Source organism: Recurvomyces mirabilis (genome assembly GCF_035927965.1).
Source record: "Recurvomyces mirabilis strain CCFEE 5264 chromosome Unknown scaffold_9, whole genome shotgun sequence".
Taxonomy (NCBI): domain Eukaryota; kingdom Fungi; phylum Ascomycota; class Dothideomycetes; order Mycosphaerellales; family Teratosphaeriaceae; genus Recurvomyces; species Recurvomyces mirabilis.
In genome coordinates, this window is record NW_027041943.1 from 660619 (window position 1) to 674420 (window position 13802).

The 13802-nt window shown below is 54.2% G+C and overlaps 6 protein-coding genes across 6 annotated transcripts; 3 read left to right on the forward strand and 3 right to left on the reverse strand.

Moving 5' to 3' along the window:
* Window positions 1-1800: 1800 nt before the first annotated feature.
* LTS14_004282 (uncharacterized protein) lies at window positions 1801-3318 on the forward strand (the record flags this gene model as incomplete). Its single annotated transcript, XM_064836984.1, has 2 exons — window positions 1801-2098; window positions 2156-3318. 2 exons carry the CDS (start codon window positions 1801-1803, stop codon window positions 3316-3318), a joined length of 1461 nt encoding a protein of 486 aa, XP_064695617.1.
* Window positions 3319-3779: 461 nt separating this feature from the next.
* Window positions 3780-4199, reverse strand: LTS14_004283 (uncharacterized protein; the record flags this gene model as incomplete). The annotated part of the gene is made up of 2 exons (XM_064836985.1): window positions 3780-4031; window positions 4095-4199. The coding sequence occupies 2 exons, from the start codon at window positions 4197-4199 to the stop codon at window positions 3780-3782; spliced, it is 357 nt and encodes a 118-aa protein (XP_064695618.1).
* A 526-nt stretch (window positions 4200-4725) lies between these two features.
* Window positions 4726-7775, forward strand: rga8 (Rho-GTPase-activating protein 8; the record flags this gene model as incomplete). Its single annotated transcript, XM_064836986.1, has 2 exons — window positions 4726-4771; window positions 4822-7775. 2 exons carry the CDS (start codon window positions 4726-4728, stop codon window positions 7773-7775), a joined length of 3000 nt encoding a protein of 999 aa, XP_064695619.1.
* Window positions 7776-8483: 708 nt separating this feature from the next.
* Window positions 8484-8903, forward strand: PAM17 (TIM23 complex component; the record flags this gene model as incomplete). The annotated part of the gene is made up of 2 exons (XM_064836987.1): window positions 8484-8666; window positions 8727-8903. The coding sequence occupies 2 exons, from the start codon at window positions 8484-8486 to the stop codon at window positions 8901-8903; spliced, it is 360 nt and encodes a 119-aa protein (XP_064695620.1).
* Window positions 8904-9112: 209 nt separating this feature from the next.
* LTS14_004286 (uncharacterized protein) lies at window positions 9113-10225 on the reverse strand (the record flags this gene model as incomplete). Its single annotated transcript, XM_064836988.1, has 1 exon — window positions 9113-10225. One exon carries the CDS (start codon window positions 10223-10225, stop codon window positions 9113-9115), a length of 1113 nt encoding a protein of 370 aa, XP_064695621.1.
* Window positions 10226-10943: 718 nt separating this feature from the next.
* LTS14_004287 (uncharacterized protein) lies at window positions 10944-13662 on the reverse strand (the record flags this gene model as incomplete). Its single annotated transcript, XM_064836989.1, has 2 exons — window positions 10944-11695; window positions 11766-13662. The coding sequence occupies 2 exons, from the start codon at window positions 13660-13662 to the stop codon at window positions 10944-10946; spliced, it is 2649 nt and encodes an 882-aa protein (XP_064695622.1).
* Between the last annotated feature and the right edge of the window lie 140 nt (window positions 13663-13802).

Here is a 13802-nt window from a genome sequence, read left to right on the forward strand (position 1 = left end):
CCGTTCCCTTATCGTCCCAATGACTGATCAACCTCACTCCTTACATTTGGCCCTTGGACTACTTGCTCTACTCTCGCCATCGATGAAACACTCCAGCACGTTGTTGCATAAGTTCTCGTTCTCCTGGTGTTTTGAGCTTAGGCCCAAACATCTCGTGGAGAGCAGTGCTGGCTCTCAAATCCAGCAGCCGCATGGTCGACGCCTTCTGAGACACGGCTCGCATGTCCGCCGCGGTGACGGCGTTGTCTCCGATACATATCCATGAGCATTTACGATGAGCCCTCAAAGATTACACGGCATGATGCAAGCACACCGATGCTTCGACCAATTGCAGCAGACTTCCAAGCATTACTATCATCACCTGCCGCTGCTGTATTGTAAGGCATGCCTGGCATACCAGAGGAGTCCATGTCCAGGTCACCCTTATACGATTACATATAAAAAGCACCGGGACGATATGAAGTAGGAACGTAGCCCTGAGGGCCTCCGGGAAACCGGGCAGCAAGTTGCCTTCCAAAGACGAAATGCTGTACTGTGAGGGGGACCGGAACGCACATGGCAGCGCTGCAAGACTCGGACATGGGTCCGAGGTGACATCTTAGCCTTCCAGCCCTTGACCAACAACTCTGCTGTGCTGACAATACTCGACGCGTTATCGTCGAATCGATGACATCGATCGCGATCATGCGATGAGCTGCCGCATATCCATATGGTCTGTGGCTTTTGTTGGCATCATATTGACAGCCAGTTGATAACTACTGCAGCATGGAACTAGATCATGCTATACCGCCCAGTGTCAGCAAGGGAAATCCGTATCAAATTCTACGCTCCAGTGTGCTTGCTGTGAGGGTGTCTCGTGGCGAGAGCACCTTCACGACTGACAACCGAGCAATATCACCAGAATCGAATGCTCGTAATGGCGTGTGAACATGAATACATGCCTGTCAGACCATTAGCAGAATGCGGACCCGTCTCGGCGACGGATCTAAGTCCCAAGTTTTTGAGGCGCCACGACTGTTAATATCTAGGGACGTTGCTTTCCGATCTAGGTTAATGACGTCACGGTGCCGGCGACAAGTAACATCTGCCGATCATTACGGCATCAATCATATCTGGCTTAGAGACACGCTCGGCTGGCTCGGCTGGCCTAAGTGCGTCTGGAGAACCTTGATCTGGCAACTTTCGACTAGGAGACCGCGCTTCCCAGACTGCTCCAATGTCTCGTGAAAGACCATCCAGATGCTAATAGGCCTAAGGAAGCTTACCGAGGAGCCCGGGAACCTTCAGATCTTGATAGGGGTCGTCGATACCGCTCGATCATAAACGACATCGACTTCATCGGCATTTCACGACCAAAGCAGTTGTCTACAAGGTTCTAAGCATGGCAAAATAAGCTAAAAGCAGGTGTCCACTGCAGCCATCCACATCTCTTTTCGTCTCTCAATCCATCTGTTGCTCTGTCACGCGACTTCATCTGGACATCGATTGAAAGGCTGGTGAGTATGTGACCACATTCGAAAAGACCGGCACACACGCAGACCGCAACCATGAGCGACGTCGCATCAATTCATTCTGTACCACACCTACAGGACATGCCAAAGGGCAACATGCAGAGCTCCCAGCAATCTATGTACGTAGCAATGCTCAACGCTGACAACCAGGTAACTAATGATTCAAAGGCCATTCCACGCACAACTTGACTACTTGTTGCAACACCCACAGCACGCTAGAGGCAACCCGCAGTATGGCGATCATTCCTTCGATCTGTTAAGCCTCAACAATGCCTTGCCACCTCGAAGCATGTACGATAACGACCGCCAGGATGTCTTCTCACCTGCTTCAGTGTTCCAGATGCAGCATTCTGCACAACATGGAGGGCAGCGAGGTCCAGCTCGCGAGCATGGGGTTCAGCATATCCAGCCTCAGCAGTTCTTTGCCCCGCAGTCTCAAATGCCGCGCCAGAATGGACAAAGGGCCCAGCCGCAGTATCCACGCATGGACACATTCGCCTTTGGCATGAGTGTTCCACAGTACTCGCCAGTCAACAGCCACTTTGGCCCACCTGGCTATGCTATGAACGGAGCTGGCCACGACTATGGTACGTAAGGTAGATGTGCCATGTAATGTATGGCATATCTTACTGACAATACATCAGGTCAATTTGCTCGCCGAGTCACAGAGCCCGCTCCAGTGCCTTCGTTCCCTAGGGGCCCACCGCGCAAGCCGAAGCAGTCTGGCCATGCACTCTGGGTCGGCAACCTACCACCAGCCGCGAACGTCACCGACCTCAAGGATCATTTCTCGAGAGATGCAACAAAGGACATCGAAAGCTTGTTCTTGATCTCGAAGAGCAATTGTGCTTTTGTGAACTACACAAGCGAAGCAGCTTGCGCAGCCGCGATGAACAGGTTTCACGACTCTCGCTTCCACGGTGTGCGATTGGTCTGTCGCCTGCGCAGGGGTTCGACCACAATCCTGGCTCTGGCCAAAAGTGTCGATGAGACATCGAGCCCTAGCCCCTCGAGCGAGAAACCTTTAACACCCTCAGGAGTCATGCTATCAGCCACTCCAGAGAGCCCCGTAATCGTAGGCACCCCACAACTCGCTGATGGCTTAGGGGTGGCCACGGACGAATCTGCCATTTCTCCATCCGTTGACACCACGAAGGTCCCTGAGAAGTACTTCATCATCAAGAGCCTGACGGTGCAGGACCTGGAGGCAAGTGTACGAAATGGCACCTGGGCGACACAGTCGCACAACGAGACTGGCCTGAGTCGTGCTTATGGCGAAGCAGAGAACGTCTACCTGATCTTCTCAGCAAACAAGTCTGGCGAATACTTTGGTTACGCTCGGATGTCATCACCAATTTCCGGTGAGCCGGTCAATTTGGGCTCTTCAATAGAGACAGACGAAGCGAAGACGACTGGCACGCCACGGTCGATCTCGACTCCAGCCACCGAGTTCGCGCCCAAGGGCCGGATCATTGACGATTCTGCTCGCGGTACGATCTTCTGGGAGGCAGACATTTCTGATGTCGAGGAGGACTCGCCGGTGAGGGAGGGGAACGACGTTAGTAGCGGACAGCACTGGGGCCGTCAATTCGGCATCGAATGGGTGTCGACAGCAAGGTTGCCGTTCTTCCGCACCAGAGGTCTGCGGAACCCTTGGAATGCCAACCGTGAAGTCAAGATCGCGCGCGATGGAACAGAGCTTGAGCCGAATGTGGGTCGCAGGCTGGTTGCGATGTTTCACAGACCTGCGCCGGTGAATCAAGGCGGGCCTGGTATGTCGCCTGTTGGTATGCATTTCCACCGTTGACGTAGTACTGTTACCTTGCCTGGGCTCACTTCTATCAGTAGATGCCTTTATGCATACCGACATGCCTTGGACGACAGGTTCGTGGCACGGCGATGGCGTGGGTAATGGTCAGTGGCAGCAGACTGCAGCGTAGAATACGCAAGAAGGGGAAGATGGAATGTATGATCAGATGAGTCCGTGGCAAAATGCACTGCTTAGAGTATGCATGAAAATCATCCCTGGTTGACAAACTTTGTCAAAGGACATGCATTTCCCTTCAATCATTCGCAGAATCGTCGTTCCATAGATACCCTCGCCGGCGGCTGTCGCCCAACAAACAGCTGATCCGCAATTGGTGCAGGAGGTGGCGTCTGCCCTCCACCTAGAGCTACTCAGACAAAGCGGCCAGGCGTGCATCAATGGCTAATTTAATCTTATCTGCAGTTGCTGAGAATGCGATTTGCAACCGCGCGAGGCAGCTCTCAAGCTCTGTGACCAGTTGCCGCTTTCGACGAACAAGATCCAGCAGGTGGTTGGCCTGTGGGCACCGAATCGCTCGTCTGCCAGCATACAATTAGCACTTTATTTGGAGTACATTGGGCGAAGTATGCGAAGACGTACATGGCTTCTGCATGTCTGGTGCTTGCACTCTCGTAATCAGCCTTCAGCTTATCCACACGTGCCCGATGGCCTTGGGCGATAGCCTCGTTTCGTTGCTTTCGGCGTTGCTTGAGCTGTCCTCGATGGTCAGTATTGAGGTAGTCATTGATGTGCCCGATGTTGAATCAGGCACTGACACGAAGCTTGTGTTGCTCAAGTTTCTTCTGCACGTTCGGTATCTCGATGCCTTGGGATTCTTGGGACGGCTCGGCGTCCAGCAGATCGAGGCTTTGTGATGCCATTTTTGCTGCGAAACTCTAGCTGGAACAGACAGGTGTGTCAGGATATGCCATGCTCACAGGACGATGGTATCTCGATTGAAGTGATGGGTCCAGGACCTGAGGTGTAGTCTGAGGTTGCCACTGAAAGACCGTGGGACGCGACCTATTCACGCGTTCCTGACAAACATTGGGCTTGGCACCATTGAGCGGGCAGAGCCGCGATGATGCAGGGTGCTGTTTCAGGGCGCTTGCCAGCTTGCCGACCAAAGTTGTCGAACGCTACAGCCGCAAGTTAACTCGACTCCCCTGATCTCTCCCATCTCCCAGCTTTAAGGCCACTGTCATCTGCGTACTGCTTCGCGTACGAGTGACGACCTCACGACGATCACGAGCTATCGCATGCGCCTGGGTCAAGATTTGGCTTCCATCACGGGATAGCGCATGTGCAACATTGGTTCGAGCCTGCGAACAAGAATATCAGGACGACCATAAACATACGCCTGACAGCAGATAACGCAACAAACAAAGCGATACTGGCACACCCGCCATGAGTTCCTTTTCCAGTTCTTTCTGGTCTGCCGACTATGCTGCTGGTATGCTACTACCACGCATGATCTCCTGCCACCCTACTGACCCTGAGCAGGACTCGGCGTACTCTTCGGCAAGCTGCAGCAGGGTGTGCAAGAGAATGAGCAGATCCTCACAGTCTCGCGCATGCGCGCTGATGCCGAGGATGTCTATGGCCAGAAGCTGGGAGATATCGAGGCAGCTACTAACAGGATCGACGGCGGGTTTCAACGAGACGACGGTGCTAGTGTAAAGAAAGCTTACGAGGGCGTGCGCACAGAGATGGGCGAGGCGTCGCGTAATCACAGGAAGATTGGCTCTAATATTCGGGAATTGGTGGTGAATCCTTTTGGGAGGTGGTGCGATCAGCACGCCGCGCGCATACAGAACAGCCAGGCTGATTTGCAAGGCCGGATCAAGACCTACGACAGGCAGGCGGAGACCGTTAGACAATACCGGAGCGCATACTACAATAAGTGCCGTCGAGTTGAGGATCTGGACGAGGAGGAGAAGCTGGCATTCCAGGACCCAGGCTCGTCAGCAGCGACTACTGTGGGATCGCCTAAGCTTACACCGACAAGCGTGCCTAGTATCAATGTGAACGAAGCAGAAGAGGAGCCTGAGCCAGTCGAGCTTGGTGATGAGACCTATCAGCCAGAGCAGGTGAAGAAGATTTTGACGCATGCTCTCAACAACATCAGACTGGGCGAGACGAAGGTACCAATCCTTGGCACGTACCAGAACGTAACGAGCGGCGCAGAAATAACAGAATACATACAACAGCACATGGGCGGTAGTTCTGTGGCCTATGCCGAGCGGATCGGGCAGGATCTCATTAATAATGGGTTCTTGAGGCTGATCGGAAATATGGGAAGCAGCTTTGCGAACAGCAGCAGGATGAATTACCAATGGCGGCCGAAGGCGTTTCAGCTGACTGGTATTCCCGAGAAGCGGCCGAAGCTGATCGGCAGGACAACAACCCTGGCCTCTTCAGCAGAGGGGTCTGTCCCAGGAAGCCCTGTGATCGGCGACCGTGTCAGCGAATACCTTGGAGGCTGGAATCCATTGAACAATGCTCACCCAAATGAAACACCAGGCGAGAAGCTACGAAGAGAAGCCCGCGATGCAGACGAGCGCTATAAGGTTGCTGTGCGCAAGCTTGATGGCCTGCGCTGCAATCTAGAAGAGGCTATGATTGATCATCTGAAGTTCATGGAACGCTGCGAACTAGACAGGCTGAAAGCAATCAAGAGCGTTATCTTGGACTTCAGTGGCGCAGTCAGCAACGTCATTCCAAGTCTGCAGAGCACTGTCGATAAGATGATGTTGTTCCAAGAGACGGTCCAGCCACTTGGCGATCTACGCTACCTTCTGGAGAACTATCGCACTGGAAGCTATACACCAAAAGTTGTCACATATGAGAATTATTACAATCAGGTGGACGAGCAGACTTTTGGTGTAGATATTGAGGCCCGTGCAAGAAGTGATCGTAAACGTGTACCACTGATTGTGACGACCATCTTGACTTTCCTGGACTCCCACTACCCTGATCTGGAAGGAGATGAAGCGCGAAGAAGTATCTGGGTGGTGGACGTCCCATTAGCAGCCACGCATCATCTCCGGAGTCAGATCAATACTGGAAAGGCCATCCAGCCATCGCTTCTGGACAAGTACGAGGTGCCCATTGTCGCCGCTGTTCTGAAGCTCTACTTGCTCGAATTGCCTGACAGCCTTGTCAGCGCCCATGTCTATGAGATCGTCAAAACCATCTACGCTACCACAGCTCAATCCGCTTCTGAAGGAGCTCGCATACAGGTCATTCAATCCACACTCGGACAGCTTCGACTAGCCAACATTGCTACGCTTGACGCACTGATCACGCATTTCGCGCGACTGCTTGAGCTTACGAGCGCAGATGATGCATTTGTGCAGAATCTGGCTACCGTGCTAGCTCCTTGCATCCTAAGGCCCAAGCAGGAATCAGGACTCAGCATGACCGAAAAGTACAACATCCGGCTTGTACGCGACCTATTCGCGCATAAGGATGCCATCTTTGGTGAACTTAAGCGACAGTCCAGTCTGACACACACAAACTCCGGAGCCACGAGGCAAACACGAGCTGTCAGCACAGACGAATCTAGGAGGAGAGAGCACATGGAGGAGCGACAGCGCGCCATTGCGGCAGCTCAGCAGGCCCAGGCTGGCAGCAGTAGGATGCGCCAGCCAAGTCCTGGACCAGGCGCAAGGACTTCCGTATCTGATGGAGCTGGACATCGCAGGGACAGGAGTCGAGGTCCAGACACACGATTCCCGATATCTACCGCGAATATTGCAAGTCCTTCCACTAAAGGCGTCATGTCACCCACCACATCAGTGTCCTCAAGTCAACGCGACAGTCTCAGTGTGCCACAAAGCCCACCTCAGAGCCGCCTGTCCTCGTCCACATCACCGCCAACACCACCGAGGAAGGACGACGCGCATCATACGAACGGCTCCCTCCATCAGCCACCGCCAGCTGACGATGAGCCGACCGAGCAAACGCCCGCCGAATCTGCGAGCCGCCAGCGCAGCGCGACTGAAGCATCAAAACGCCAATCCATACCTCCCGCTCTCTCCGCTTCCATGAACGGACCAGGAGATTTCATGGCACCGAGCCACTACTACAGCGGTAGCATCGACTCCGGCGCTCTGACTCCCACAGCCCCGACCTTCAGCACCGAAGCCACCAAAGTCCCTCCCCCAATCTCAAAGTACAAGATCCACAACCCCGACAACGGCGAAGAGCGTGCTTCCTCTCCCGTCGCAGGGACAACCGATGCCTTTGCCGCGAAACGGGATAGCAAAGGTCGCTACCCGCCGCGGAAAGGAACAGGAGGTCTCGCAAGACAAAGTCTGATTATGGGTAAGAGGGATAGCGTTGATAGTGGGAGTTATACCCAGTCGCCTGTTGACTCGGCCAAGGCGGCGGAGGAGCTGCACCCGGCGAGCGCGGGCGTGCAGTTGCAGGATAAGGCGATGGACTTCGACTAGGAGTGGAGTGCTTGTTCGTAGAGTTCCTGCATGTGTGGGAGCAAGGCAGAATGGGTTCTTGCGTTCGAGCGTCAATGGATGTTACATCATCTAATAGTAGGCAAGATGTGTGAATTGGGGAGTCGATGCATATGTAGCTAGCTATATTGTACAATGTAGTGTATGTTATTGATAAGACTTGATACCGACGCCGAGAGCTTGTTGCTTTGTACAAGAAGAAGTACCAAACATGCCTCTCCTGTAAGGATATTCATATGAGTTTCTATATGGTCCGAGCGTCTGTTCACCTCCACCTCCGCGTTCTCGTTCACATGTACCGTAGCTAGAAGCTCCTATCAATACCACCACAACAACTAGATCATGGCCGCTTCACTTTGCCCACGAGCAGTACCACTGCGTCCTATGATTAGATCAACCAGGTCCCTACTGCCATCACCAAATGCGACCAAGGCAGCGTTCAGCTCAGCTGTGCCATTACGAGAACCCAACACAGTCCAACAAACTACCAGGCGTACGATCACTTGCCGCCGACCTCCCCACAATACAACCATCCGAGCCGTGACCGTCCGAAAAGCATCAACGACAGCCGAACCTCCAACAGATGTGCTTACCTGGAACCGCTTCTTCGACCTGCGGAAGAAGAGGAGATATGTCAACTTGGCGGCCTCGATAGCAACAGCAGCAGCGACAGTCAGTGTCGCAGGTCCAATGCTGGCTTCCGCCGACATCGACACATGGGGCGCACAGCTCACAGGCATGGACCCAGTGTTCGTGCTGGGCCTGAGCACATTGGCTGTGGCAGGAGGGGGCTGGCTTTGCGGACCAAGTTTTGGAAGCGGTGCGTTCGGGATGTGGGTGTCGCGGCGGGGCTGGAGCAAGGCTTTCCAATTGGTATGTGCATCCATCCCGGGTCGGAAGATGAGCGAGACGGACATACTGACAGAGTGACAGAAGGAGAAATCGTTCTATGACCGCATCAGGCAGAAACGTGCGGATCCGTCGTCGTCGAGCCCGCAGAATCCGATACCCGATTACTACGGCGAGAAGATCGCGAGCGTCAAGGACTACAGACGATGGATGAAGGACCAGCGGGCGTTCAAGCTGAAGAAGAATAAGAATTTGTTTTGAGAGTACTCAGCATTCTGATGGAGTCTTGGGGATGTACTTGCGTGGCACGGGTAAAGGTTGAAGCATGGCGTTCTGATCGACATATGTACAAACAGCAGACATACCAGGCATGATATGCCAAAATCTCCACTGCGGGCTTTTGCTCTCTCCGTCATGGACATGCTTCACGACCACCAAGTTGATCTGGACACTCTCCGAGCTAAGCTTCTCTAGAACTTCGCACCCAACTTCTTTTCGTCCTCGATCTGCTTCTCATCCACAATGATGACCGCCTTACCAGAGATCTTACCGCCATGCACCTCCTCCACCAAGTCGAAGATCTTATCGAGACCCTTAAACGGCACCGTCTTCGCAGTTACACCATGCTCAGCAATGGCTTTCATCATCGACTTGCTCTCCTCATTCGAGCAGATCAGGCTGCCCTTGATTCTGATATCCCGGAAGATGATTTCAGGAAAAGGCACGCTGATCTCATCCGGCTGAGCAATCTGGATGACCGTACCGTGCATTCTTGTCACTGCGCATGCGAGGGCCGCAGCCGTCGGAGCATCCGAGAGATTGACCGTGGCGTACGCGCCCTCGCCACCAGTGATATCCTGTATCGCTTTCGCCGCCTCCTCCTTGCCCTTTCTCGCATCCACGACGTGGTCGGCGCCGTGCTTCTTACTAAGCGCCAAGCCCTCATCCCTCGCATCAATCCCAATTACATTCAACCCCTGCGCCTTCGCAAACTGCACACCCAGATGTCCCAACCCACCACCTGACCCAACAATAGCAAGCCACTGGCCCTTCTTCAGCTCCGCCTGCAAAACAGCCCTCCACACCGTCCTCCCAGCACAAGCCAAAGGCGCCGCTGACAGGAAACTAACCTCGTTCGGCAACGGGGTAGTCGTCCGACTGTCGGCTTTGACATAATCCGCAAAGCATCCATTGATATGCACGCCCACCATCCCCTCGACATTCGTACAATACTGGCTCTGGTCCTCCGGCCCCTTACAATCGCCACAACTGCCACAAGGATGAAGTGGGATCCCAACCATGACTCTATCGCCGACCTTGAAGCCGAGCTTCTCCGCCCCTTCCCCACCGACCGCTACGACGGTCCCGGAGCCTTCATGCGAGCCTGTCTGCGGGAGTGGTGTACCGAAGACGCCTTGTTGGACCATGGAATCCGTGTGGCAGTTTGACGCGACGGCGACTTTCACCAGGAGGTCGTGCGGACCTAGATCCGAGGGGACGTCGACTTCGCGGATCTCGTAGGGTTTTTTGTATTCGACGACCTGGACGGCCTTCATCTTCTTAGGGATCTCTTCGGCGCCCATTTTGACGGGTGACCGTTAGGGGAGAGCAAGTGTGTGTAATGGGGTGATGGTGCCGTGTTTTGTGGATTCGTGCTGGCAGGTGCGGCGTAAGAGATGCGGGAGGTAACAATGGGACGAAATGGTGGTTGATGGAGTCCTTACCTCACATTTATTTCTACTTGCCTCGCGCCATTGGGGTCTAGATTTCCTGCCGTCCGATGTTAATCGTGTGCTCTGCTTTGTTCATATGGCGGGGTATAATGAGCGGCGACGTCAGATCCACTCCAGGTCAAAGTTTGTATGTACAAAGATGCCAGGCCTTATTTCCGTAACCTTCAACGTCCTCCCTCTCTCACAGCCCCATGAGCCCACTGTCCAGGTACAAGTCCTTGATATCTTTGCTCTCTGTGCCATCTGCTCCAGATCAGCGGCTTCTGTGATATGCAGGCGTGAGCTAGCTCGATTGGCACGTGTGACACATCGCGGGCACGAGGGGTTTCGAAGCAAGCGCAGGTATGAGTCTGCTGGAGGACTTGGTGCATCAGCACAATAGTGCCCACCCATATCTAGATCGTACCGCAGGAACCGCCTCAGATGGCCAGCAGAACCTCTTGTCAATACTTCCTTACGTTATGCTATGCTAGTACTTTTCCCCACGCTATGCACAAAACGCTCGCAAGCTAGGGTATCGTCATGCAAGAACTATACACCCATCGCATCGAAACCGAAAAGATGAAAATCAAACACTCTCCTCAGCCGTCCCATTTGCATCTCCATTCCCATCCACCCCCTCCTCTTGCTCCAGCAAAAGACTCGGATCCTTAATCCACACCCCCTCCAACGGCGCCACCAAACTCGGATTCACATATCTCAACCCATGCTCATCGGCTTCATCAGCCGCAGCACCCGGTCCAAACCTCTTCCTCGCCTCCCTCCTCGACCTCCCCGCCGCCCCATCCGCATCGGCCCAGACGTTGCGGTCAAGCACAAACTCATTATTATTACTGCCCACCGTGCTCCCGTCCGTCTCCTGCAGGGGCGGGGAAGAGGTGATGTTATGTCTGTATCGTTGTCCCCTCTCCACACTCCTCAACGCGATGAACTTCATCAAAGGTTTGTACGTCCGTCCGTAGACGACCGAAATCCAAATCGTGGCCACGACCAGCGGAACCAGGGCCAAACTCCTCCCGACTTCGTTTTTGAGGATTAATTGTCCCGCAGTCGTGAGCTGGAAGAAGACGAGGCCGACGAAGATGCGGTCGCAAATCATTCCCCAGGCCCGACCGGTGGATTGTTGCTGGTGGTCCATGGCGTAGAGGAGCTGGTACTTGTAGACGAAGTGGCCGAGGAGGAAGTAGAGGAGGCCCGCTAAGAGGATCATCCAGGAGGAGCGGAGGACGGAGTAGACGGTGCAGATTATGAAGATGAGGAGGGAGGTGGGGAGGTAGAAGCCGTAGCTGAACATTGGGGGTTGGACGAGTTCGGCGTAGTCTAGATGGATTTGTTAGCGGTGTGGTCCAAGGATTTGTGGTGGGAGGAGGTGAAGGAGGGGGATATTTACCTCGTGGTGTCTTGGCGCCCATGAGGAAGATGGGGTACATAATCACACTGCCAATCTCCAGCAGACGGAACGGAAAGAGCCCGACACCTTGCAAGATAATGAAATTGACATAGAAATTCAGCAATTTCTGCAGCGACTCGGCAAGCGTGTAGGCAATCTTCCTCAAATCCCTGGTCAAATCATCAAACTGCTTGAAGAACTTGTAGAAATTCGACGCTGTTCCCAGGATGGTGAAGATGACGAAGAAGTTGAAGAAGGTGTAGAAGAAGTTCTTGGAGATGGCGGAGAGCTCGATGTCGCCTTGGGCGATCATGCCTTGGTACCAGGAGAGGTAGTAGTACAGATACGGCACGATGACCGTCAAGATCGTGGCGAAGAGGGTGGGGAGCTGAGTATTGACGAGGGAGCGGATATTCTCGTGCGCGTTGAGGAACTCGCCGACTTGCGGGAAGATGCGACCGATTGTGTCGACGCCTAGAAGTCCGGCGATGGGGACGAAGATGGCGGTCCAGAAGATGGTGAGGAAGACGATGAGGATCGTGATGGACCATTGGCAGATCATGCGGGAGCGGCGGGAGAGATAGGTGTTGGGCCAGATTAGGTCGGAGGGCGAAGGGCTTTGGTTGGCGATTAGTTGGAGCGGGGAGGGGTCCAGGACGGCTTGGATGGCCATTTGGCAGGCTGCGACCGAGTCCATTGTTACGAAGGCGAGGGCGGTGGGGGCGAACTCTTTTCCGCGGAGGCGGCGCACGCGGTCGTCTATCTGGCGGAGCTGTTCGGTGTAGTAGTCTATTGCGTCTACGCGCTTGCTGTGGAGTTTGAAGCGTCCGAAGCGGATGGTCGTCGTAGGTCGGACACGGTCGTATGGTGCGATGTGAGGTTGTCCGTTCGCACCGAGCAGGTTCGCGCTCTCCTCGTCGTCTTCGTCCGGTACTGATGAGATGGTCGGCCCCGGTGGTGGTGGCGGCTGGACTATTGGTAGTGTTTCGAGATTTCTCTCTATCGTGCGCACACCAAAGTGTATTGTATATGCTTCTTCCAGCCTTCGTAAAGTGTTCATACGCTCGTCCATGGCACGGTCAAGCTCTTTCCACTGCCGACATAGGGTCACGCTCTCCACCTTACCAATATCCAGGGACTCAATAAAGTCCTCCAGCTTCTCCTCGTCTTGCAAGTCGGGTGGGATACCGGACAGCCTCATCGTCCGATCAGTGACGGTTGTCTGTGTGCCCAGGTACTCTTGTCTGATCTCGATGATTCGCCTCGTCTCGGATATGACCAGCCAGATGGCAATGGCGGAGAAGAGGTAGGCGAAGACGACGTACATCCACAGGTAGTCCGTCTCGAGGTCCTCCCACGAGCTTCGGGTATGATTGCTGTGCTTGTTCTCTAGCAGATTGATTGACCTCCGCAGATGGAACATGGCACTCTGATTGTGATGCGTGTGGTTACTTCGATAATCCGTGCCATTGGGTAGCTTCTCGTCCGGATAGGTATCATGCACAGGCTTGATGACGACCAGGGAGAAGAACAGAGTGACAGCCAGGAACTTGATGGCCATCTTGAAGAAGGACAGGAAGACATAGGCATCCAGACCTGCCGAAGCCAAGACCTGCTGCTCTGTGATCCTCCATAGCGGCACCATCCATCCGAAGAAGGTGTCGGGAAGCTCAGGCAAGGTGGTCGCCTCGTTCTTGTGCTTCTTCCTCGCCGCATACAAGCCGGGCCATCTCGTGCGCAGGAAGCAGAAGGCCAGGAAAGCCGCTATGCCGAAGGCGAGGGAGATGATGATCTGGATGGTGGTGTCGCGCGGGTTGCCCGTCCCGTACACTCTTCCCAAATCATCATCGTCGGGCCCATCGTCGTGGTCGGCGAAGAAGCTGTAGAAGATTGACATGGCGGCGAGCAGCTTGCACGACACGACACGACGACTCTGTCATCTGCTTTGCCTTCACATGCAACTTTACCCATCCACACTACTACTTGGTCGAAGCTTACCTGACCTTCGATCTGCACTTTGACGTCAATTGTGGCTGA